The 24653-nt window shown below is 42.4% G+C and overlaps 1 protein-coding gene across 3 annotated transcripts in view; it reads right to left on the bottom strand.

Moving 5' to 3' along the window:
* The window catches only part of SLC25A13 (solute carrier family 25 member 13), a 424259-nt gene that overhangs the window by 222120 nt on the left and 177486 nt on the right, over positions 1-24653 (bottom strand). For all 3 annotated transcript variants that reach the window (XM_030200826.1, XM_030200808.1, XM_030200817.1), the window contains exon 6: positions 1690-1836. In XM_030200826.1, the coding sequence (XP_030056686.1) occupies positions 1690-1836 (147 nt within the window). The remainder of the gene's footprint in view (positions 1-1689; positions 1837-24653) is intronic.

Raw genomic sequence — 24653 nt, forward strand, 5'->3', positions numbered from 1 at the left:
AGGAGTAAGTTGAAGGTATTCATTTTGATTCCTATTTACTGTGGGCTACTAAGAAGACCGTGTTCTGATGATTGGATGCTTGACTAAGCTTTTGTTATTTCGATTGGGTCTGGTGTTCTTTGATTGTGTGTTAATTCAATTTGTTTTCTTATATATATTACTCATTGTCTTGAGGTGTATTATGTGGCCTTAGCAGGCACCTGAGGTCATCTTGTTCTCAGTGGCTTCCTTCCCTGTGCAACCACCTGTGGTCTTCTTGCAGTCAGATGTTTCTGGGATGCAGAGACTCTGGCTGCTCCCGGGATGGGTGCGGGCAGCTCCTATCGCGGCAGGTGGTGTGTGCAGCGCGGAGAAGCGTGGACTGGCCACAAGCTGCTCAGGTCCCCCGCGTCATCTCGGGGTTGCTGCTGAGGTTGCCTCTCCCGCCCGTCCTCCCCGGCTCTGCACCACGTGCACCGTGCTCCCTGTTGACCTCCTCACCTTGTCACCCCGGGCAGGCGTCCGGCCAGCTGGCCCACGTTTGGTGATGCCAAAGGTGCCGGACCTGGTAGGGAAGTATTGCAGCCCAGGCCAGGAGGAAGCTGCGCCGGCTCTCGGCGACCCGTCTGGGGATGATGGCTGCAGCCAGGCTCGGTGTAACAGCGCCTTCCGCTCGACCCTCCGGTACATGTCCACGGCAGTCGGCGCTCTGCTCGGTGGAACCAAAGGTACGGGTGGGTGCCGGGTCCGTGGCACCGTGTCTCCTGGACCGGGAGGAGGCAGCAGTCGGTTCTTGCCTTCTCCGTTTTCCGTTCGACCCCCAGGTCAGTCTGCCGGCCTGGGCCAGACAGCAGCCGCATCCGTTTGGGGGTCGCATGGCCCACCTCCAGCTGATCACCAGCCAAAGCCATCGGAGCTAGCTGCTCCCAAGGCCACCTAGGTAGCGGCCATTTACTTTAATTGTATATAAATCTCCCAAGTAGATAAAAAGTGCTTTTTTCCCTTTTCAAAGAGGACTTGAAATATCTCTTCTCCAGTTGCATCAGTATATAAAATCTATTTCTCCAACTCCAAAAGGTGGGGGGGGATCTTTGCTCAACAAAATACTATGAACAGTTTTCTTACAAATCAGTCCCACTTTCTGAAATAAAAGTTGATTACTACCCCCCTGCACCCCAATGGATTCAAACTTATCCAATATCCATCCCGCTAGAGATGAAATTTCTTTTTATTTTGGAATCCAAAACATCACTAGAACATGTGTTAAAAACAACTGCACTACAACCTAAAACTGACGGAAATAAACAGCAGTTATTAGATAGTACTAGTATTATTCTTGATCTTCAGAAACCCCCATGATTTATTTACGATGACGCAAACAACAAAGCTAATGATAGTATTCCAAAAATATTGATATGATATATTTGAGAACAGCAGTGGGCAGAGAACCAGGAAAACCAGGGTTCAAATCCCATTTTTGTTTCCGATGTTCTTGGTGACCTTGGACAAGTCACTTCATTTTGCATTTCCTCTGAGGAAGGATTATGCTTACTGCACATGAATGTAAAGCACATTAAACTTGGATCTGGAAAAGGAAACAATTAAATCCAAAAGTATTAGTTTTAAAGATGAATCATGAAATATATAAGACCTAGGGACAGTGCCATAATTACTAGACTACAGCAAAAAAAAGTGTCATTTTTAACTTACAGCTACAAGACATTCCTCCACAAACGGTGTGAGCACATGAGGTCGGATAGTAACCATGATATCCCTGAAGTCCATCGCATTAATTGTCCCAGTGCGATCATTATCCCGCTGCAAGAAAGCTTGTCTTGCATGTTCCAGTTGTATCTCCTGCAAATACAGAAATTGATCACTCAATTCAAGTGATTCTATTCCTCTTACATAGAAGATAGAGCAGTATGCTGATCAGTCAAAAGTCTGATATCTGTGCTTATTAGTACGAGAAAAACAGCGATCCATAACTCCACCATGGTGCAAAACATGGCACCAGAGCTGCCGATAGGTGTGTGTGGGGGGGTAAGATTCACCCAGGTCCAGTCTCCAAGGGGGGTCTGGCGTGGGGGTCTGTCTCTCTCCTGCTCCTGATGAGACCCGGGTGATCGCGACCCAACAGGAGCAGTAGAGAGAAAACTCCAGCACCAGGCCCCTTTTAGAGGCTGGGGAGGAGCAGACACAGGGCTTCAGGGCTTCTGTTTTGGTTGGCAGGGGTCCCCAAGCCTTCCTCCAGTGCTGTTCTCTGTCACATTGCTTGCCCTGCAGCTGCTTTTCCCCTCACATCGCACAGTCCTAAGTTTAACTCAAAGAACCAATGCATAGCCAGTCACTAAGTCTGTGATATTCTGATCTCCCACCCAATCCCTGTTTCCACTTAAGTCTCTTCCATTAGTGTACCAAAGTATCTGCCCTCCTGTCTCTTCCATTTCCCCAGCATCTACCTGCCTACTTCACTTTCAAGCAACCATTTACTTTCTCCTCATCTCCAGTATGCCTCTTCTCCTATAACTTCTCCAATTACCCAGCATCCACTCACCTGCCTCCCCTCTGCAGCATATTCTACTCTGCCTTTCCCAATCCACCCCTCACTCATCCATCCCCTGCCCTTTCTATCCACCCTTCTCTGATTATGCCCTTGCTTGCTACAGTACCTGTCATCTCCTTTTCCACTCTCTTAAAATCTTACGTCATCATATCCCTCTTTTCTATTACCTTCCCCTAGAACCTGTCAGCATGAGCACCCTCCCCCACTTCACCCCAGCATTTTCCAGTCCTCAGAAGGATCTGTCCCTTCGCTTCTGGCTACTATTTCCTGCAACAAAACTGAGAGCACCAACGTCTCTTTGTTCCCCATCCATTATTAGCAAGTCTCAGTTGATATCTGCTACCTGTGCCAGCGCCACTGGCTTCCTTCTGACACATCTTACTAGAGAGGAAACAGGAAGTGATGTCAGCGAGGGTAGTACATATCAGAGTGAAACCAGCAGGGCAGGCGCAGGCAAAAAATATACATCGTTTGGGGGATATCCCCGCTCCCCCCGTTTCCTATTTCTGTTGATGGCTCTCTCATTCTCCCTGTCTCCTCAGCTCGAAACCTTGGGGTCATCTTTGACTCTTCTCTCTCCTTCTCTGCTCATATCCAGCAGACCGCCAAGACCTGTCATTTCTTTCTTTACAACATTCGTAAAATCCGCCCCTTTCTTTCCGAGCACTCTACCAAAACCCTCATCCACACCCTTGTCACCTCTCGTTTAGACTACTGCAATCTGCTTCTTGCTGGCCTCCCACTTAGTCACCTCTCCCCTCTCCAGTCGGTTCAAAACTCTGCTGCCCGTCTCATCTTCCGCCAGGGTCGCTTTACTCATACTACCCCTCTCCTCAAGACCCTTCACTGGCTCCCTATCCGTTTTCGCATCCTGTTCAAACTTCTTCTACTAACCTATAAATGTATTCACTCTGCTGCTCCCCAGTATCTCTCCACACTCGTCCTTCCCTACACCCCTTCCCGTGCACTCCGCTCCATGGATAAATCCTTCTTATCTCTTCCCTTCTCCACTACTGCCAACTCCAGACTTCGCGCCTTCTGTCTCGCTGCACCCTACGCCTGGAATAAACTTCCTGAGCCCCTACGTCTTGCCCCATCCTTGGCCACCTTTAAATCTAGACTGAAAGCCCACCTCTTTAACATTGCTTTTGACTCGTAACCACTTGTAACCACTCGCCTCCACCTACCCTCCTCTCTTCCTTCCCGTTCACATTAATTGATTTGATTTGCTTACTTTATTTATTTTTTGTCTATTAGATTGTAAGCTCTTTGAGCAGGGACTGTCTTTCTTCTATGTTTGTGCAGCGCTGCGTATGCCTTGTAGCACTATAGAAATGCTAAATAGTAGTAGTAGTAGTAGTAGTGTGGAGGAGAAGGAGAGAGGGGAGTGAAGCAGTGCTGCTGAACTGTTTTGAGGGCCTCATTGGCCACCAGACAGGGTGGGCCTGAGCTAGGAACGGGTGGGCCTGAGTCCACCAGGCCCATGCTTAGCTACACTACTGCACTTAGCCCTCCATTACCTCAGGTATAAAAATTAGACCATCAGCCCTCGAGGATCAAGGAAATACCTAGTGTACCTGAACGTAACTCACTTTGAGCTACTACTGAAAATGTGTGAGCAAAACCTAAATAAAGAAATTTAAATTACTGGTTTGCTTTTTGGTCCTGGGAAATAAAATAGATGACAAAACGAAGGAATGGAAGAACATTTTAAATGGATATTGAGACAAAAAAACAAAACAAAGTACTTGACACCTCTAAGGTCAAATTCAGATTAGTGAAGCCAATACTATAGGTTATGCATCAATCTGTGTGATGGTAAGAAAAATAAATAAAAAAATAAAAAAAAATTTTTGAACAACAGGCTTAACTGAGTAGACTAAAAAGGAAAAAAAATCGTAAGACCCGTCTGACGAAAGTGCTCAACTGTAAATGGAAGGAGAGGGAATAGTTAATAATGGTTTAAAGAGAAAAACGACAGATGGACCACCACAGTGGAAGAGCATCTGATGAAGAACTGGGTAACATCAGATCTGAAGACATACAGTAACACCATTACATGCTCAAAATCTATTCCTAGAAATATCATTCAAAAGTGGTGCAAGATTGAGTTATTTGATCTATATGCAGCTTTTCATAGCTTCTTGCTGTTGGAGAATAATGTCCTTTCTATGTATTATCTCAAGCAAATGAACTGTTTTCCCTATCATTCAGAGATGACAGAGCTAGAGAAAGATGAAAAGAATGTTCATGGGGATGAAATGAAAGCTCCAAACTATACAATATGCTTACCTTTATTGAGCAGTTTGCTCTTTATACCCAGATTCTGAAATAGCTATCAACAAACCTTAAGCCCACCCCCCACACACACACACAAATACTAAAAAGTTGCTTTTCAAAGAAATTAGCAGTCAATTCATGCTATTCAAATGTTCCACAATAGGCATCTCAATAAATGGTAACATCAATTGGGGCAGAGATTAGCACTGCAGCAGAATGGTCACGTCAGCAGCTCCAGCTCCCTGAATAGCTAGATCTAGAGGGTGCCCAAAACCCGCGCCTACACTACCGCAAGTCATTTTTCAGCGCACCTTAGTAAAAGGACCCCATACTGTCATGTTGAAAGGAATGAAATATGAGTGTAGGTGGAACATCAATGATAACAAAACTGCAACTAGATGTAGGTGACACTGAAACGTTAAAAATGTGTCTACGGTAGAAAAACGAGGAAAAACAAAATAAAATTTAAAAACGAAAAAAGCAAACTGTCTGGCATGCAGTAATCTTACCTGAAGAAAAGGAAGTATCCGAAGTAACTCTACAAAGTGTGGTACAATATGGCACTCCTTATAAATATTGCTACTAACTTCGCTAGAGAAGCCATAATGAGAGCAAAGTGCATAAATGGAGGTTAAACTAAACTTGTAATGGTAGAAAACAAAACACTATATATATATATATATATATATATATATATATATATATATATATATATATATATATATATATATATATATATATATATATATATATATAAAAGGCACCTCCAACGTTCCATTGAAGCCTCAAGCCGGAAACTTGAGGCGCCCGAGATATCCGGTTTGGCCTGCAGGCTGCAGTCACTGTAGCTCCGCCCTCGCATCAAAACGCAATGACGTTGAGGGTGGGCCGGCGAAGACACAACCGACGACTTCCACACATTCTCTCACAGCTCCTGGGAGAGCGCACCGAACTTCGCAAACTCGCAACCACGTCACTGAGGGACGGAGGGAGGGAGAGGAGAGGTGTGGAACTCGGAAGGGAGGCACGGAGGGGGTGTCTGGAACTCGAGAGAGAGGGAGGGAGGGAGGGAGGGAGGACGGTGGGGGGGGGGGATTATCCTGCTAGCGCCCGTTTCATTTTCCCCCGAAACGGGCATTTCTTACTAGTATATATATAATTATACTAGTAAAAGAGGCCCGTTTCTGAGCAAATGAAACGGGCGCTAGCAAGGTTTTCGTCGTCAACACCCCCCCCTCCCTGGCCAACCCCTTCGTTGTTCTGCCATTGCTCCGCCCTCAACGTCTTGACGTTTGACGCGAGGGCGGGGCCCAGAGCAATTTCGCAACCCCCCCCTCCCTGTGAACCTCTTCGTTGTTCTGGCAATGCTCCGCCCTCAACGTCATGACGTTTTTGACGCAAGGGCGGGGCCCGGAGCGATTTTCCCTCCCCCCCGCCTCCCTGCCTCCCTCCCTGCCAACCCCTTCGTTGTTCTGCCATTGCTCCGCCCTCGAGGGCGGGGCCCAGAGCGATTTTGGTGGCTTCACCACCACGAACCTTCAAACCTTTTTGAAGGAAGTCAAGTCTTGGCTTCATTGACGTCACTGTCTTCAGAACGTTGAGGGTGAGTTTTATATATATAGATATGTAATTAAACAAAAAAGTCTGATTTATGGAAGTGTGCCTTTAGAGGGAAAAAAAAAGGCAGCTAAAGTGGTGCTACACAATACGATGCAATATTATCGCTAACTGCTGGTTCTGTAAAAGAGGCATGGCAAAAGCCAACATGAGACTTTAAATTGGAGATAAAACTATACTTGCTGTGGTGGAATGAGGAAAAAGGCAGAGTAACCTAATAATAAACTCAGTAATAAACTTGAGTGATTATCCCATTGTCTGTTCAGCCTGCTTCCTTTTCCCACTTTTTGGTTTGCTATGGAGACTTCTGCCAGGTTTGGCATGGAGCCAGAAACACTCACAAGAGGGCGCTACACAGGCACATCTCCAGATAGAAGAGCTCTCTGCTCATACTAAATTTTAAATCTTATTGCTGGTTTTTAAAGTCCAAACTAATAACATTTCTGTCATTATGGCTACAAATTCGAGGATATACCAACCACCCAGAGCTTTGACATCGGCCGGATTAGCACTTTTGGAAGTTCCTTCCTTCCTTCCATAAGATGAAATTGAAGGAATATCAACTGGCATTTTTAATATTGCTGGGCCTAGATTTTGGAACACATTACCACAGAAGTTTTGTTCCAGCAGGTGGTTAGGGGAGATTAACTTTTTCTGGAGCATATTAAATAAACTGCAATATTTTGCAGGGAGCAAATTAAATTTGCTATTTGATTGTTAGTTCTGTGATGTTAAGAACATACATAAGAACATAAGAGTACCCACACTGTGTTAGACCAACGGTCCATCTAGCCCAGTATCCTGTTTCCAACAGTGGCCTAGCTAGTACCTGTCACAAGTACCTGGCAGAAACTCAAATCATGGCAGCATTCCATGCTACAAATCCCAGGGAAAGCAGTTGCTTTTCCATGTCTGTCTCAATAGCAGACTTTGGACTTTTCCTCTAGGAACTTGTCCAAACCTTTTTTTAAACCAGATATGCTAATTAATGTTATCACATCCCCCAGCAAAGAGTTCCAGAGAGTAACTATTCGTTGAGTGAAAAAATATTTCTTCCTATTTGTTTTAAAAGTATTTCCATGTATCTTCCTCGAGTGTTCCCTAGTCTTTGTATTTTTGGAAGAAGTCAAAATTCAATTTACTTCTATTCGTTCTACACCACTCAGGATTTTGTAGACTTCAAACAAATCTCCCCTCATCCATCTCTTTTCCAAGCTGAAGAGCCATAACCTCTCTTTAGCTTTTCCTCATATGAGAAGCGTTCCATCCCCTTTATCATTTTGGTTGCTGTTCTTTGAACCTTTTCTAGTTCCGCTAAATCTGTTTTGAGATATGGTGACCAGAACGCAATACTCAAGGTGCGGTAGCAGAATGGAGCGATACAGAGGCATTATAGTATTTTCAGTCTTATTCACCATCCCTTTCCTAATAATTCCTAGTATTTTGATTGCTTTTTGACCGCTGCTGCAACTGAGCAAAAGATTTTTGTGTATTATCTACAATGACACCTTGATCTTTTTCTTGAGTGCTGACCCCCAAGGTGAACTGTAGCATCAGGTAACTATGATTCCGATTATTCTTTCCAACGTGCATTACCTTGTATTTGTTCACATTAAATTTCATCTGCCATTTGGATGCCCAGTCTTCCAATTTCCTAAGGTCTTCCTGCAATATTTCACAGTCCACATGTGTTTAAACAACCTTAAATAGTTATGTCTCATCTGCAAATTTAATCACCTCACTTGTCGTTCCAATTTCCATATCATTTATAAATATGTTAAATAGCACCGGTTCCAGTTCTGATTCTTGTTGCATTCCACTGTTCACCTTCCTCCATCGACAGAAATGACCATTTAACCCTACCCTCTGCTTTCTGTCCAATAACCAATTCCTAATCCACACCAGAACGATACCTCCTATCCCATGACTCTAATTTTCTCAGGAGTCTCTCATGAGGAACTTTATCAAAAGCTTTCTGAAAATCTAGATAGACTGTAGGAGTATTTACCTGAGATCTCACTTTTGCAGGTCTTGGCCTATACAGCCATTGTTATAACATTATGGATTTTACAGCTTGTGGCCTGTATGCAACAGTAACCATCAGAAACCAGCTTTGTTACAAAGGAACATTATTGCTGAGCATACCAAGATGACTTCATCTAAGCACATATTCTTTGTTGTTAACTAGCCCAGTTATCTCCTGGGAAGATTGGAGGAGAGAGACACACATGGCTCCAGGAGTATGGGTTCAGAGAGGGAGGTTTGCATGCCTTCGATAACAGTTTCAGGGCTAGTTAACAAAAGGCTCGCTTCTTGGCCATGAAGCTGGCTGAACATTATTACACCATCTGTGATTGGTCCACTGGTATCAACTGACCGATGGATGCCAAAAGGTGGGACTGAAGAGGAGAAAGAGAGAGGAGACGACCAGAAGACTTGCAGGTGGATAGAAGGCTCGGTATGAGCAAGAGAATGTGATTTTCCTTAACACCAGTGAACTGCATACCTTGTAACAAACTCACAAGGTTAGCTCAGTTATAATATACGGCCTTACCTAAAGACTGTGCCATCTGCATCCAGAATACAGATCTCGGACTTTATTCCTGGACTGAGAGACTCGCTGAGGCTTAGGCTTGAGTCTACGAGGAGGAATCCGCTTCTTTACCATAGGAAGTCTGCCACAGACTGCAGGGTGAGATAACAGGATTTACTACCTATGATCATGGGAATAATTAGTCCTTGGCTTTTGTCTGAGACAGATGGGTTGTATGTCATGACTTATGGTCTATGAATTTAGCTGCAAACTGTATTTTGCGACGTGTGGTGTAACTTCTCATAATAATCATTAGGATATCAGTAGTGATTGGTTGTGTAATTACTCATTTAGTTAGGCCATTAATCTATTTTTATAGCTAGTTATTTTGTATTTTGCTTGGCATTTTGCTTCAGATATATATATATATATACACACACACACAAAATCACTATATAGGTTCAATCACTATAATGGTTGTATCTAACACACACTAATTATTATACAACCATTACAAAAATCAAATGTGTAAATCTTTATTATAATCAAATTCCTATAACAAATACTTAAATATCAACACACTCTCTACCATCCATCCTCATTCATCCAATCCCATATTTCATACAAATCCATACAATCATATATGTGACTCCACACTCTAAAATGCCCATCCATTGCAATACATCAACAGCCTATTCTTGCCAGTTACATCAACTATCTCAGCCATATTCTGTCCAACGTGTGTCCAACAGTTCATCAGAGTCCACTATACATCCTTCCAAGGATCAAGAATCATATATATACACCTCTGATGACTGGACAGGCTTCACCCATAAGTTGATATAATATAATTTATTGTATGGATTTGTATGAAATATGGGATTGAATGAATGAGGATGGATGGTAGAGAGTGTGTTGATATTTAAGTATTTGTTATAGGAATTTGATTGATTATAATAAAGATTTACACATTTGATTTTTGTAACGGTTGTATAATAATTACAGTATATATATATATATATATATATATATATAGTTTCTTTACATAATAAATAATATATATTCCATCTGTGGCATTGTTCCTTTTTCCAGCACAACTAGCTTGCCATTGGGCCAAAGAGGTATGCTTCCCCTAGACACGAGTCCAGAATAAATGCTATTTAGTAGTGTTCTGTCAGCTAAGTATCTCTGGATGTATATTAGGAGTTGTCTTACAAGACTACATATACATAGATATTGTGGAATTAGAAAAGGTAGAGAGAAGGGCAATGAAAATGATAAAGAGGATAGGACGACTTCCCAATAAGGAAAGGCTGAAGTGGCTAGGGCTCTTCAGCTTGGAGAAAAGATAGCTGAGGGGAGATATGATAAGAGGTCTATAAAATAATGAGTGGAGTTGAGTGGAATGGGTAGACGTGAATCTCTTGTTTACTCTTTCAAAAAATACTAGGACTAGGGGGTGCACAATGAAGCTATAAAATAAATCAGAGAAATATTTTCTTCACTCAACGTGTAATTAAACTCTGGAATTCATTACCGGTGAATGTAGTAAAAGCCGTTAGCTTAGCAGGGTTCAAAAAAGGTTTGGATGGCTTCCTAAAGGAAATGTCTATAGACCACTATTAAAATGAACTTGGGAAAAATCCACTGCTTACTTCTCAGATAAGCAGAATAAAATGTATTGTACTTTTTTGGGATCTTGTCAGGTACTTGTGACCTGGATTGGCCACTGTTGGAAAACAGGGTGCTGGGCTTGATGGACCTTCAGTCTGTTCCAGTATGGTGATACTTATGTACTTATTTACATCAGCTGGCTCACCTTTATCCACATATTTATTCATGCCTTCAAAGAAATTAAGCAAATTGGTAAGGCAAGAATTCCCTTGGCTGAACCCATGCTGACTCTGTCCCATTAAACCATGTTTATTTACGTATTCCGTAATTTTATTCTTTATAATAGTTTCCACTATTTTACCCGGCACCGTCTGTAATTTCCCGAATCACCCCTGGAACCCTTTTTAAAAATCAGTGTCACATTGGCCACCCTCCAATCTTCAGGTACTATAGACAATTTTAACGACAGGTTACATATTACTAACAGGAGATCAGCAATTTCATGCTTGAGTTGAGTACCCTTGGATGTATGCCATCCAGTCCAGGTGATTTAGTACTCCTTAAATGGTCAATTTGGCTCAGTACATCATCCAGGTTCAAAGAGATTTCTTTCAGTTCCTCCACATCATCATCCTTGAAAACCATTTCTGGTACAGGCTGATCTCTTACATCTTTTTCCATAAAGACAGAAGCAAAGAATTCATTCAGTTTCTCCGCTATGGCCTTGTTTTCCCTGAGCACCCCTTTTGCTCCTTCGTGATCTAATGGTCCCACAGATTCCCTCGCAGGCTTTCTGCTTCTGATATACCTGGAAAAGTTGTTACTGGGAGTTTTAGCCTCTGCAGCAAGTTTCTCTTCATATTCTCTTTTATTAGTGCTTATGTTGCTTCTTATTCTCTTAATTTGGGTCCTTTTTCCATTCTTTGAAGGACAATCTTTTGGCTGTAATAGCCTCTTTTACTTCACCTTTTAACCATGCTGGCCATCGTTTTCTCTTCTTTCCACCTTTGCAAATACGTGGAATGCAATACGTGGAATGCATCTGGTCTGGGCTTCCAAGATGGTATTTTTGAATAACGTCCATGCCTTATTTAGTGTGCTAACCACAATTTTCCTCATTTTATTATACTCACCCTTTTGAAATGCAGCTGCAGTAGATTTCATTTGCAGATTCATCCCAGATAGTAGCTCAAACTTGATCATGTATGGTTAGATTTACTGGGCTCGATATTCAGTATGAGTTAACCAGATGGGAACAGCTGCCGACAGGCTAATTCGCATCTCAGCGGATAACCAGTCATTTTCAGCGGCATTTAACTGGTTATTGCCACTGAAAATGCTCAGCACTGAAAATAAAGCCACCGATGTTGGGAGCGTGACCCGTTAAGTCCCAATATTCAGAACTTAACCAGTCAAGCTTAGAGCCCAAATAAGGCCGCATTAAAAGCGGGCCTATCTTTGCCTTCTAAACCACAGCCAATGAAGTCTGAATATCAACTTAACCAGTTATGCACTAGTTGGTGTAGAAAAACCAGGATATTCAATGTCTGTCACCAGAAATGGCCTGGCATTAAATATCCAAGTTGAATGCCAGCAGTGGGCAAAGTGCTGCCCCACCATCAGCTGAATATTGGAGGGGTATGTTTTTTTAAGAATATTATGTATCAATTGTTACCTGTCAAGAATTCTACATATCATGTGGGCTATAAATACTATAAAATAAATAAAATAAACATTCATTTATTATTCAATATTTAAAACAAAACTTCTTAGCTAATATTTAGGTTTTAAAAGCAAAAAATCACCTTACCAGCTTCACTCTTGGAAGAGCATCTGGGGGGAGGGGTGAGAAATAGGTATTTCTAAAACATGTAGACAACAGGACCACAGAGGAAAAACTGACTGCAATTAAAATCTCGTCATATCACCTACAGATCCTACAACCCCCCCCCCCCCAAAAAAAAAAAAAAAAGCAGGGCAATTTCTAGACAGGTTCAACAGCTAATCATAACTTCATTTTACAACCCATTAAAATCTCAACATAATTGATACACGCTGTGTAAAACTAAGTGATTGTGATCACATACAACCTTTCACATCCTATTTAAACAGAAAAAAAAAGCCAATTAGGCTCAGTTCTAATAAGTCAATTTGAGGCATTTGTCTAAACACTATTATGTTAATTATTCCTCATCAGAATGCATACTACCGCCTACTGTGTCGGAACATCCTTGTGTAAACAAAAATAACTTCTGGAAGTAAGCTCCAGTTTAAAAAAAAAAAGCACACACTCTGACAGCATTCAAATATAACATGAATTTTAAGTCAAGTTCCTCAGAAGTAGAATTTAGAGCATAACTGGGGTCATTAGCGCATATTATTTTACTGAAAGGAAGCCCTCGAATGAGGGGGCATAAGATGAAGTTAAAAGGAGATAGACTCAAATAATTTTACAGAAATGGTGGTGGATGCATGGAATGACCTCCTGGTGAAGGAGGTGGAAATAAGAATTGTATCTGACTTCAAGAAAGCATGGGACAGACATGTGAGATCTCTTAGGGGGAGAAAAAGAAGAGATAGTGGATGATATGGATGGGCAGACTGGATGGACCATTTGGCTTTTATCCGCCATCATTTTCTCTGTTTATATGTGCCACTGGACCAACTGCATATAATGACCCAACAGCAAATAATTCAAGTTAATTATATTACTACCAACGGCAAATAATTCAAGTTAATTATATTACTCCACACTGGGGCCCCCTTTTACTAAAATGCATTTAACACTTAACACGCGGTTTACCAAGCAGTAACTGCAAGCACAACACCATGTTAACAGGTTTTGGAGCATTTTAGCAGATATTGCACAGGGGCAAGGTATAGGTAGAGAATGAGCTTTTTAGAAAATGTTAAATGTAGCATGCTGCAAATACTGGATGCAAACTGGCAGTTCAGCAGTTAGTACAGGTCTTCTTACCACCTTCTAAATAGGAGGCGCTAACCGTCGGGTTCTGCATAGGTCATCCAAAGTTGGGCATGGATCACGGATCCGTGGATACACTAATTAGCCAATTAGGTGCTAACAATTACTGGAGTTAACAAGCACTTAATTGGCAGTAATAAGGAGATATGTGCAGATCTGCCCTACACTCTATTCTACAACCTGCCTCAATTTCATAGCATGCAACTCCTTGCGGAAACAGGAAATGAGGGCGGGACCAGAGTTAAGAGAGAGAGAAGGGCCGAGCCTGCACGCATTTTAGCGCTGCTGCTGGCCGCCATAACCCGTCCCCAACGAGGTTAACTCAAGAGATGACTTTTAAAATTCGGAGATAGGGAGGGAGGGGGCCTGGAACTCGAAGGGAGGGATGACAACTCTGGAACTCGGAGGAAGAGAGAGGGGAAGGGGGGGACCCTGGAACTTAGAGAGAGGGGAGAGGGGACCCTGTGGAACTCGGTGGAAGGGGGGACCCTGGAACTCGGGGGGAGGGCCACCCTGGAACTCAGGGGAAGTGAGGGTCCTGGAACTCGGGGGGAGGACTCGAACTCGGGGGGATGGAGGAGGGAGGGAGGACCCTGGAACTCGGAGGGAGGTGGAGGGGAGACAAGGGAGGGAGGCAGGGGGCCTGGAACTCAGAGGGAGGGATGTGGGATGAGGGAGGGGGCCTGGAACTCGGAGGGAGGTGGAGGGGGGGCAAGGGAGGGGGCCTGGAACTCAGAGGGAGGGAGGGGAATGAGGGTGGGGGCCTGGAATTCGGAGGCAGGTGGAGGGGGGACGAGGGAGGGGGGAATGGCACTTTGCGATAAATAATTAGATTTTGGGTTGCTGTTTGGGCACTCAGTCTCTGAAAGGTTTGCCATCACTGATCTAAGGGAAGATTGCTTCACATCTTTGTGGACAAAAAAGGAAATGAGGACAAAAATCTTCTTATACATAACCCCTTTTCTATTCGGAAAGTGTACTATCATTTCACCTCTTAACCATAAAATATTTTTAAAAGACAGGAAAGAAATTAGCAACACCATATATTGTGGGGCTTGACCATATAAATTCTCAAATACCACAGTACAAACCTTTAAATTTATTTGTGCTTGTATAGGTACCTAATGAGCCTTAACTAAAAAAAGGGGTTACCCTGTCAAATTTTCTGGCACGATAAATCAGTCTCACTGCTGTGTTCTGTATTGTCTGTCATCTCTTCAAAACCATGCATGAACTACCTGCATGCTGCAATAATCCAACTGACTAACAATTAATGACAATTTCCAATCCAAATTGTTCTTGCTCTAAGCAATTCCTTACCATTCTAAGTCATCTCAAGCAGAAAAACATTTTTCGACAGTAAGGTGACAATATATTCAAATGGCACAGTACTGTCCAAAACAACTACTACTACTACTTAACATTTCTAGAGCGCTACTAGGGTTACGCAGCGCTGTACAAAATAAACAACGACGGACGGTCCCTGCTCAAAGGAGCTTACAATCTAAAGAACGAAATGTCAAGTTGGGGCAGTCTAGATTTCCTGGGTAGAGGTTAGGTGCCGAAGGCGACATTGAAGAGGTGGGCTTTAAGCAGAGATTTGAAGATGGGCAGGGAGGGGGCCTGGCGTATGGGCTCGGGGAGTTTGTTCCATGCGTGGGGTGAGGCGAGGCAGAAAGGGCAGAGCCTGGAGTTGGCGGTGGTGGAGAAGGGTACTGAAAGGAGGGATTTGTCTTGAGAGCGGAGGTTACGGGTAGGAACGTAAGGGGAGATGAGGGTTGAGCGGTAATGAGGGGCTGCAGATCGAGTACATTTGTAGGTTAGAAGCAGAAGCTTGAATTGAATGTGGTACCTGATCGGAAGCCAATGAAGTGACTTGAGGAGAGGGGTGATATGAGTGTATCGGTTCAGGCGGAAGATAAGACGTGCAGCAGAGTTTTGAACGGACTAAAGGGGGGATAGGTGGCTAAGTGGGAGACTAGTGAGGAGTAGGTTGCAGTAGTCAAGGCGAGAGGTAACGAGAGAGTGGATGAGAGTACGGGTGGTGTGCTCAGAGAGGAAAGGGCGGATTTTGCTAATGTTATAGAGGAAGAAGCGACAGGTCTTAGCTATCTGCTGGATATGCGCAGAGAAGGAAAGGGAGGAGTCGAAGATGACACCGAGGTTGCGGGCAGATGAAACGGGGACGATGAGGGTGTTATCAACCGAAATAGAGAGAGTGGAGGTAGAGGAGAAGTGGGTTTGGGTGGGAAGACAAGAAGTTCGGTCTTGGCCATGTTCAGTTTCAGGTGGCGGTTGGACATCCAGGCAGCAATGTCGGATAGGCAGGCCGATACTTTGGCCTGGGTTTCTGCAGTGATGTCAGGTGTGGAGAGATAAAGCTGGGTGTCGTCAGCATAAAGATGATACTGGAAGCCATGAGACGAGATCAGGGAGCCCAGGAAGAGGTGTAGATAGAGAAAAGAAGGGGTCCAAGGACAGAACCCTGAGGGACTCCAACAGAGAGTGGGATAGGGGTGGAGGAAGAACCATGAGAGTGTACTCTGAAGGTACGATGGGAGAGATAAGAGGAGAACCAGGAGAGGACAGAATCCTGGAACCCAAAAGAGGACAGTGTGTCAAGAAGTAAGTTGTGATTGATAGTGTCAAAAGCGGCGGATAGATCAAGGAGAATGAGGATGGAGTAATGACCTTTGGATTTGGCGAGGAACAGGTCATTATAGACTTTGGATAGTGCCGTTTCTGTCGAGTGAAGTGGGCGAAAGCCAGATTGAAGCGGATCGAGGATGGTATAAGAGGCGAGAAAATCAATGCAACGGCTGTGAACGGCGCGTTCAAGTATTTTGGAGAAGGGTAGGAGGGAGATGGGGCGGTAGTTGGAGGGACAGGTAGGGTCAAGTGAAGGTTTTTTGAGGAGAGGTGTGACAACAGCATGCTTGAAGGTGTCAGGGACAGTTGCGGTGGAGAGAGAGAGGTTGAGGATATGACAGATGGGGGGGTGGGGTGATAGTAGGAGAGATGGTGATAAGTAAGTTGGTGGGGATGGGGTCTGAGGAACAGGTGGTGCATTTCGAGGAGGAGAGAAGATGGGCGGTTTCCTCTTCGGTGATATCAGGAAAAGAGGAGAAGGAGGCCTGGGTTGATTGGTTGAGGGAGTGGGTGATAGGATGAAGAGGAAGAGAAGGTTTAGTGGTGAATTCGAGGTTGATCTTTCATTTCAGATACCAGTGAAAAACTGATCCCATTAATGCACAACTTTTGATATCAAGCTACTTGCTTTGGTGAGTGAGCAAACAAAAAAAAAATTGGCCTTATCTGCATTCAGTTTTAGCCTATATGATGTAGTCCAATTTTCTACTGCTGCTTTTTAACATATTATAAATGACCTAGAGATGGTAGTAACTAGTGAGGTAATTAAATTTGCCGATTACACAAAATTATTCAAAGTGGTTAAATCGCAAGAGGATTGTGAAAAATTACAAGAGGACCTTACGAGACTAGGCGTCTAAATGGCAGATGACGTTTAATGTGATCAAGTGCAAAGTGATGCATGTGGGAAAGAGGAACCCAAATTATAGCTACGTCATGCAAGGTTCCAAGTTAGGAGTCACAGACCAAGAAAGGGATCTAGGTGTCGTTGTTGATTATATGTTGAAACCTTCTGCTCAGTGTGCTGCTGTGGCTAAGAAAGGAAATAGAATGTTAGGTATTTATTAGGAAAGGAATGGAAAACAAAAATGAAGACATTATAATGGCTTTGTATCGCTCCATGGTGCGACCGCACCTCGAATATTGTGTTCAACTCTAGTCGCCGCATCTCAAAAAACATATAGTGGAATTAGAAAAGGTGCAGAGAAGGGCGATGAAAATGATAAAGGGGATGGGACGACTTCCCTATGAGGAAAGGCTAAAGCGGCTAGGGCTCTTCAGTTTGGAGAAAAGGTGGCTGAGGGGAGATATGATAGAGGTCTATAAAATAATGAGTGGCGTTGAAAGGGTAGGTTTGAAGCATGTTTATGCTTTCCAAAAATACTAGGACTAAGTGGCATGCAATGAAGCTACAAAGTAGTAAATTTAAAACTGTATAATTATACTACAGCAAGAGGCCCTCACTGGATGCCCACCGGAAGGGTGGAAGGCCAGATTTTAGGACTCAGGCTGTAAAAATACCAGCAAGGTTTAAAAATCTATGACTGGCTGAGCAAGGACTTGCTTTTCCTGCAGGTTAATATGTGTTCTACTTTGAGACCTATCCACTGGAATAGTGGTGGGCCAAGCTACATAGCTTTAAACAGCTGAAAAGCACTGACTAGGCCTGATAACAAGATGATGGCCTTATAGCAGAGAGCCTGCAAGAGCAAGGACTGCTTGGTGAGTTCTAATGAAACCTGGTGCAACTTCCAAATTGAGTGTAACACACATGATGTAGAAATTAAAGACAGAAATGATAAGAAGTTTGGTTCATAACACGGAGTCTGTCTTTAATAAATTGGCACCCAGATCACAAGATGTTATGAAATTGATATATCCATATTTAGATATCTTCATAAGAACAAAGTGTTTACAAAAAAGGAAATTACACAATAGCTTGCAATAGCTAATGTTTGGATGTTTGGATGTCCGTATCTAGGGAAGTGTTTACAAAAAAGGAAATTGCACAATAACTTGCAATAGCTAAAACGGAAAGAAGGGCACCTGGCCGGGTATGATTCAGAGAGATTGAGCAAGATTAGAAAAAAAGTCCCTTCTCATAGACTTGTATTAGGACCAGATACTATATAAGAGAAGGGCATCAGATAGATCGTTAGAGGTTCTCCCCAACGCATCTAGGACGCAGAGCTCCGGTCAGTTGAACCCAGAATTTGTCTGATGAATGTATCTGATTAAAGTCTGATTTGGTAAGAATAAAAAGACTATTTCTTTAACTACACTGTTTCTGTCCTTGCTTCAATTTATTCTCTATCTTCTATCTGTTTTGCAAACTAACACACACACACACACAAGTAAGATTTCTCACTGAACATAAATAGCCAAAGATTCATTTAGATCCAAAGAGACAGAAAGCTGTGGTCATGGGAATAAGATCTGAACTGAGCCTTCTGATGCCTCCCCAACAGCGATACCCATGGGCAGGAGTATCGCTGCAATTCAGGGAGGCGGTCCACAAGATCATAGAAGAACAGACCCTCTGTACACCTCCGTGTGGAAGGATCCCACGGGGGTCTATAGAGGGGTAGTTAAACAAAACGAATCTGAGAAAATATTTCTTTACTCAACGTGTAATTAAACTCTGGAATTTGTTGCCGGAGAATGTGGTAAAGGTGGTTAGCTTAGCAGAGTTTTTAAAAAGTTTGGCCGGCTTCCTAAAGGAAAAGTCCATTGACCATTATTAAATTGGACTTGGGGAAAATCCACTATTTCTGGGATAAACAGTATAAAATGTTTAGTACTTTATTGGGATCTTGCCAGGTATTTGTGACCTGGATTGGCCACTGTTGGAAACAGGATGCTGGGCTTGATGGACCTTTGGTCTGTCCCAGTATGGCAATACTTATGTACCACATCTGCACACTCTTCTGCTATCAAATGTGTATCTTCTATCGTGTCGGTAACTGGAATCACCAAAGCGATGACATCTGCATAAATAAAGTTTTTCACTGCCAACATCCAACTGATTACCTAGAATGGATAATACTTTAAATACAACTGATTCTATATATACAGTAGTGCAGAGTGTTAAGCGCCAGAATTTGCACATGAAAATAGCCTTAGTATTAAAAGGGCTGTTCCACTCTGTTTTAGGGACAGGCATTTACAAATAATATTTTGGCTTGTACTTTTGATAATCTAGGTTCTATGTATTTTGTCATAGAGGGTCTATACCCTTAAGTCTACATCTATTTGTAAAACTGCAGGAGTGAATGTCCTCTTCGGATAGGCAATTTATGTTACAAAGATTTTTAAAAATTTTATTTTGGGGTACCTTCCCCCTTTTTATTCCTTTTTCCTTTGTGATTCAGGGGTATGTCTACAAAAGGGCATTAAGCCCTAATGTGTCCTTAGCACATACAACAATGCTTATTGCATTGAAGCATTTTGTGGTAGATAATCCTTTAGCACATGCTAAGCTCACATTATTTTTTGCTTGGGGCATTTATTTTTATTTATTTTTGTTATATTTGTACCCCACACTTTCCCACTCATGGCAGGCTCTATGCGGCGGGCAATGGAGGGTTAAGTGACTTTCCCAGAGTCACAAGGAGCTGCCTGTGCCGGGAATCGAACTCAGTTCCTCAGTTCCCCAGGACCAAAGTCCACCACCCTAACCACTAGGCCACTCCTCCACTCCATGACGGGGTAATGTTAATCAGATAGCATGCACTAATGTAGACACACTGGACTTTGATTCTACATATGATGCCTGAAAAAGCGGTGCTGAAAATATTTCCACCTAGGCGTATTCTGTAAACCGCACCTAGATTGAGACACTGGTTATAGAATACGTCTAACAAACAAGCCTACACCTAACTAGACGCGTCCATTTACACCAGCTAAAACTTGGTGTAAATACTGACGCCTAAGTTAGTCGCAGAGCAGATGTATTCTATAACCGTTCACATAAATTTTTGGAACACCCATGGCCATGTCACGTCCCCTTTTTGGCAGTGCGCATTAGAATTTACACACACCAATTTACAGAATACACCTAGCAAGTTGTGCATGTAAATTCTAAGTAATGCCAATTAGTGTCAATAATTAAGTGGCAATTATCAGCACTGATTGGCTTGTTAAGTAATTAAATTGCATGTCAAATCTCTTGTTAAAACTTCACTGGTTTCCTATAAATGCAAGGATCGCCTTTAAAATGTGTGTGACCGTTTACCAAATTGTACATTATCACCCTCTTACATGCAACAATTAATTGATTTACCTTCACGTAATACAGTAAAAACATCTAAAGAATACCTCACACTTCATTATCCAAACTGTAACGGTCTTTCTTACAAATCAATCCTTGTCGCAGGTTTCATATAGAGTACTAAACTCTGGAATTCTCTACCAAAGCAATTAAGGTACTTAGAAGATTATCTGAGATTCCGTAAATTACTAAAGGCTTTTCTATTAACTACATATCTTATCAAAAGACAATAAACTAATGTTGCCATCTCTCGTATATGTTTCAATATAACCAATACTCTTACCTAGCTTCATGACAAACACACAATTATTCCTAATATGTTAAAATGTTATAATTACCTGACTGAACCATATTTTTGATTTTTTCCTTGAATATAAGCCACATTGAACCTGAGCTTCTTCGGGATAACGTGGCATACAAATGTCATAAATAAATAAATATGGTTTTTGACAAAGTGCACTCCTGGTTTTTGGCATATTTGATAAGGAGAGCCATGCAGCTGAAATGGGAGGGAAACTGAATCTGAAGTTTCTTCTTTGAATACTGGTGCCTCTAAAGGCTCAGCTTTTCCTATATCATTATTTAATTTGTATCTTACAACTTTGTGCTCTGAATTACAAATGTTAGATGTAAATTATCATATTTATTCCCATTGTTTGGGGTGTGAAAAACTGAAGGCCTGCATGTCTAAAACTGAAATTATATTAATTGGGCGAGATATTGTAAATGTACATCATGCTCCTGTTATTTTTTTCAGTAGATTCCTATTCCCTAGAACAAGTAAATATTGTAGGGTCCTTTTACTAAGCCGTGGTAAAAAGCGGCCTGCGGTAGTGTGGGTGTGTGTTTTGGGCATGTGCTGGGCCAGTTTTTACTGAATCTGCAAAAAAAGGGCACTTTTTTTCATGGGGCGGGAAAAGGGCATGCAGTAAAACTGAAACCAGCGCATGTCTAAAACCGGCCTGAGCCCTTAATGCCACCCATTGATCTAGTGGTAAGGGCTCACAAGCTACATGTGCAGTGACTAGTTGGCGTGTGCCAACTGCCGATTACTGCTGGAAACTGCACGTGGGAGGAAATAAATAAATCATCCAGGCGTTATGAGCACGTGGCAAATCTGAAATTAACACCAGGGGCGCAGTAGCCTGGTGGTAGTTTCATTTTTGCACATGCTGCATGTGCGTAGAGCCTAACGCACCTTTGTACAAGAGCCCCTAAGTTTGGGAGTTGTGTTACGATTTCAAACTTAATATGCATGCCCAAGTTACTGCTGGACAGACTTATACGGTCTGTGCCCTAAAAAAGACAGGTACAAATCAAGGTAAGGTATACACATATGAGTTTATCGTGGGCAGACTAGATGGACCGTACCTTGCGAAGGATGTTAAAAAAATGGAAGCGGTACAAAGAAAAGCTACAAGGATGGTATGGGAGTTGCGATGAAACAGTGCGACAAGGCAGTGGCCGTAGCGAGAAGGTTGCTAGGCTGTATAGAGAGAGGTGTGACCAGCAGAAGAAAGGAGGTTTTAATGCCCCTGTATAAGACGTTGGTGAGGCCCCACCTGGAGTATTGTGTTCAGTTTTGGAGGCCGTACCTTGCGAAGGATGTTAAAAAAATGGAAGCGGTACAAAGAAAAGCTACGAGGATGGTATGGGAGTTGCGTTCCAAGACGTATGAAGAGAGACTTGCTGACCTGAACATGTATACTCTGGAGGAAAGGAGGAACAGGGGTGATATGATACAGACGTTCAAATATTTGAAAGGTATTAATCCGCAAACTAATCTTTTCCGGAGATGGGAAGGCGGTAGAATGAGAGGACATGAAATGAGATTGAAGGGGGGCAGACTCAGGAAAGATGTCAGGAAGTATTTCTTCACGGAGAGGGTGGTGAACGCTTGGAATGCCCTCCTGCGGGAGGTGGTGGACATGAAAACGGTAACGGAATTCAAACATGCGTGGGATAGGCATAAAGGAATCCTGTGCAGAAGGAATGGATCCACAGAAGCTTAGCTGAAATTGGGTGGCGGGGGGAAGAGGGGTTGGTGGTTGAGAGGCTAGGATAGGGGAGGGCAGACTTATACGGGGTCTGTGCCGGAGCCGGTGATGGGAGGCGGGACTGGTGGTTGGGAGGCGGGAAATACTGCTGGACAGACTTATACGGTCTGTGCCCTGAAAAAGACAGGTACAAATCAAGGTAAGGTATACACATATAAGTTTATCGTGGGCAGACTAGATGGACCGTGCAGGTCTTTTTCTGCCGTCATCTACTATGTTACTATATGTTACTATGTAGGATAATTCAGTCTACTTTTTATGTAATAACGTTATTGAGTAAAATAAAACCTGTGTGATAGAAAATTACTTTGATTGTAATTCAAAGTCTGGTGCTAACAAAACTGGACTTATTGTAATATTCTGCAGTTGTGTAAAATGCTGCTTTGAGGCTGGTGGCAGTTATTTTACCCCTTCCATGAAAAAAATTACACTGACAACCTCTGACTTCTAGAATGAGTTCTAAGATTTTATTGTTGATTTATAAAGTGCTAGCTGGAATGACACCTCTCTATTTAACTCAAGTACTGGGTCCTTACGATCCAACAATAATTCAATGAGCAGTATAGGCTGTGAATCCTGCTAAGGTAATCTAATACTAAAAAAACTGGAAAGCAGCCAAACTCAATCTCAAAAGATATGTAAAGGATAGATGTCAATTCCGTTTTTTCCTTCTATGAATGGTCAATCGATTCCGATTGGTGCATGAGATACAGCTGTGAGTTTAGTGGAGCCAGCGTTTTTGTTTGGCTGGCAACTTCCTATTTATAGTGAAGTTTAGAAGTACGTGGGTAGTTCAGCGCTGACCTTCAGAGGAGTGTAGTCAGCTAGAAGTAAGTGCCATAGGGTTGGGTGGGTTTTTCATTCTTTTTTGTTTTTTAGTTTTTTGTTTACATTTGGGGATTTTGTAAATGTTTGATCAGTGTGTGAAGTTGTTGAATGTTATGTTTGCTCTGAATCATTTGAGTCAAAAATACTTTTTTAATCTTAATTTTAGACTTACATCCCTACAAAAATCATGCTCGAGTGGTTCCTGATGAAACCCTAGAGTGGGTGAAACGATCTGGGCCCCGTTGAAAATGAAAATGTGGGTTATCAAGCCAGCTATGAGGAAGCTAAGTTTATTTACTTAAACCATGCTGTTGCTTGGGAAGTTTTTTGTACTCATTTATGTTTAGAGACTGAGTTTGTCTTAGAGTGATTAGCTTTATTCAAAAAACTATGAGATAGTATACCCTATGAAAGAGACAAGATCACAGGCACAAAATCTTATATAGATACTAGTGTTCTGATGATCAGACCTTGGCTTCTGAGGGTATTTCTCAGTTGCTAATCATCACTGACATCTATCCTTTGCACGGCCCTTTGAGATTGAGTTTGGCTGTTTTCCTTACGATCCAACCCATGCACCGAAATCAGGGGATAACAGATAACTCGTGGTGCCTCACCCCTCCAAATTACGCTGTACTGTGACTAAAGATGCATTTTTTTCTCAATTGCTGGACCTCTTTTATGCAATAAGTTGCCCGAAACACTGAGACATATTCCTGACTTGTTACGTTTCAGAAAACAATTGAAGACATGTCTCTTTCTGCAAACTTTTTAATCTGGGATATTAGCAGTAGCTCTTTATGATGGTGCAGAGCTGCATGTAAATCTACTATTATGTAGATTTGTTTTTATTATGAGTGATTTTATGTAACCCGCCTAGTTGATCGTATGGGTTAACATGTGTAAAATAAAATAATTTTTAAAAACTTTGAAAATGCCCTGCATCCTCGATGTGCTAGAAATGGGCTTAGTGAAGGGGAAATTCCAGTGGTAGCCAGGGCCGGCGTTAAGGATGGGCAAACAGGGCAATTGCCTTGGGCCCCTATGTCTGCAGCTTTCGAACGTTCAATATTAATATAACTTTGGATCCTTTGTTAAGTTCATCACACATTATTTCACTTGCATATTTTTGGGGAATTTGCATCAAAAAAATAATCTATTTGGAAGGACAGATAAAAATTCAAACACACTGTAGAAGGAAAAGTGTGCCAGTTTGCAAGGGACATAGAATTCTGCAATGGGTTTCTCTCTCCTGGCTACGATACCAGCCAGTAAGA

The sequence above is a fragment of the Microcaecilia unicolor genome, chromosome 1 (genome assembly GCF_901765095.1).
Source record: "Microcaecilia unicolor chromosome 1, aMicUni1.1, whole genome shotgun sequence".
NCBI classification, from domain to species: Eukaryota; Metazoa; Chordata; class Amphibia; order Gymnophiona; family Siphonopidae; genus Microcaecilia; species Microcaecilia unicolor.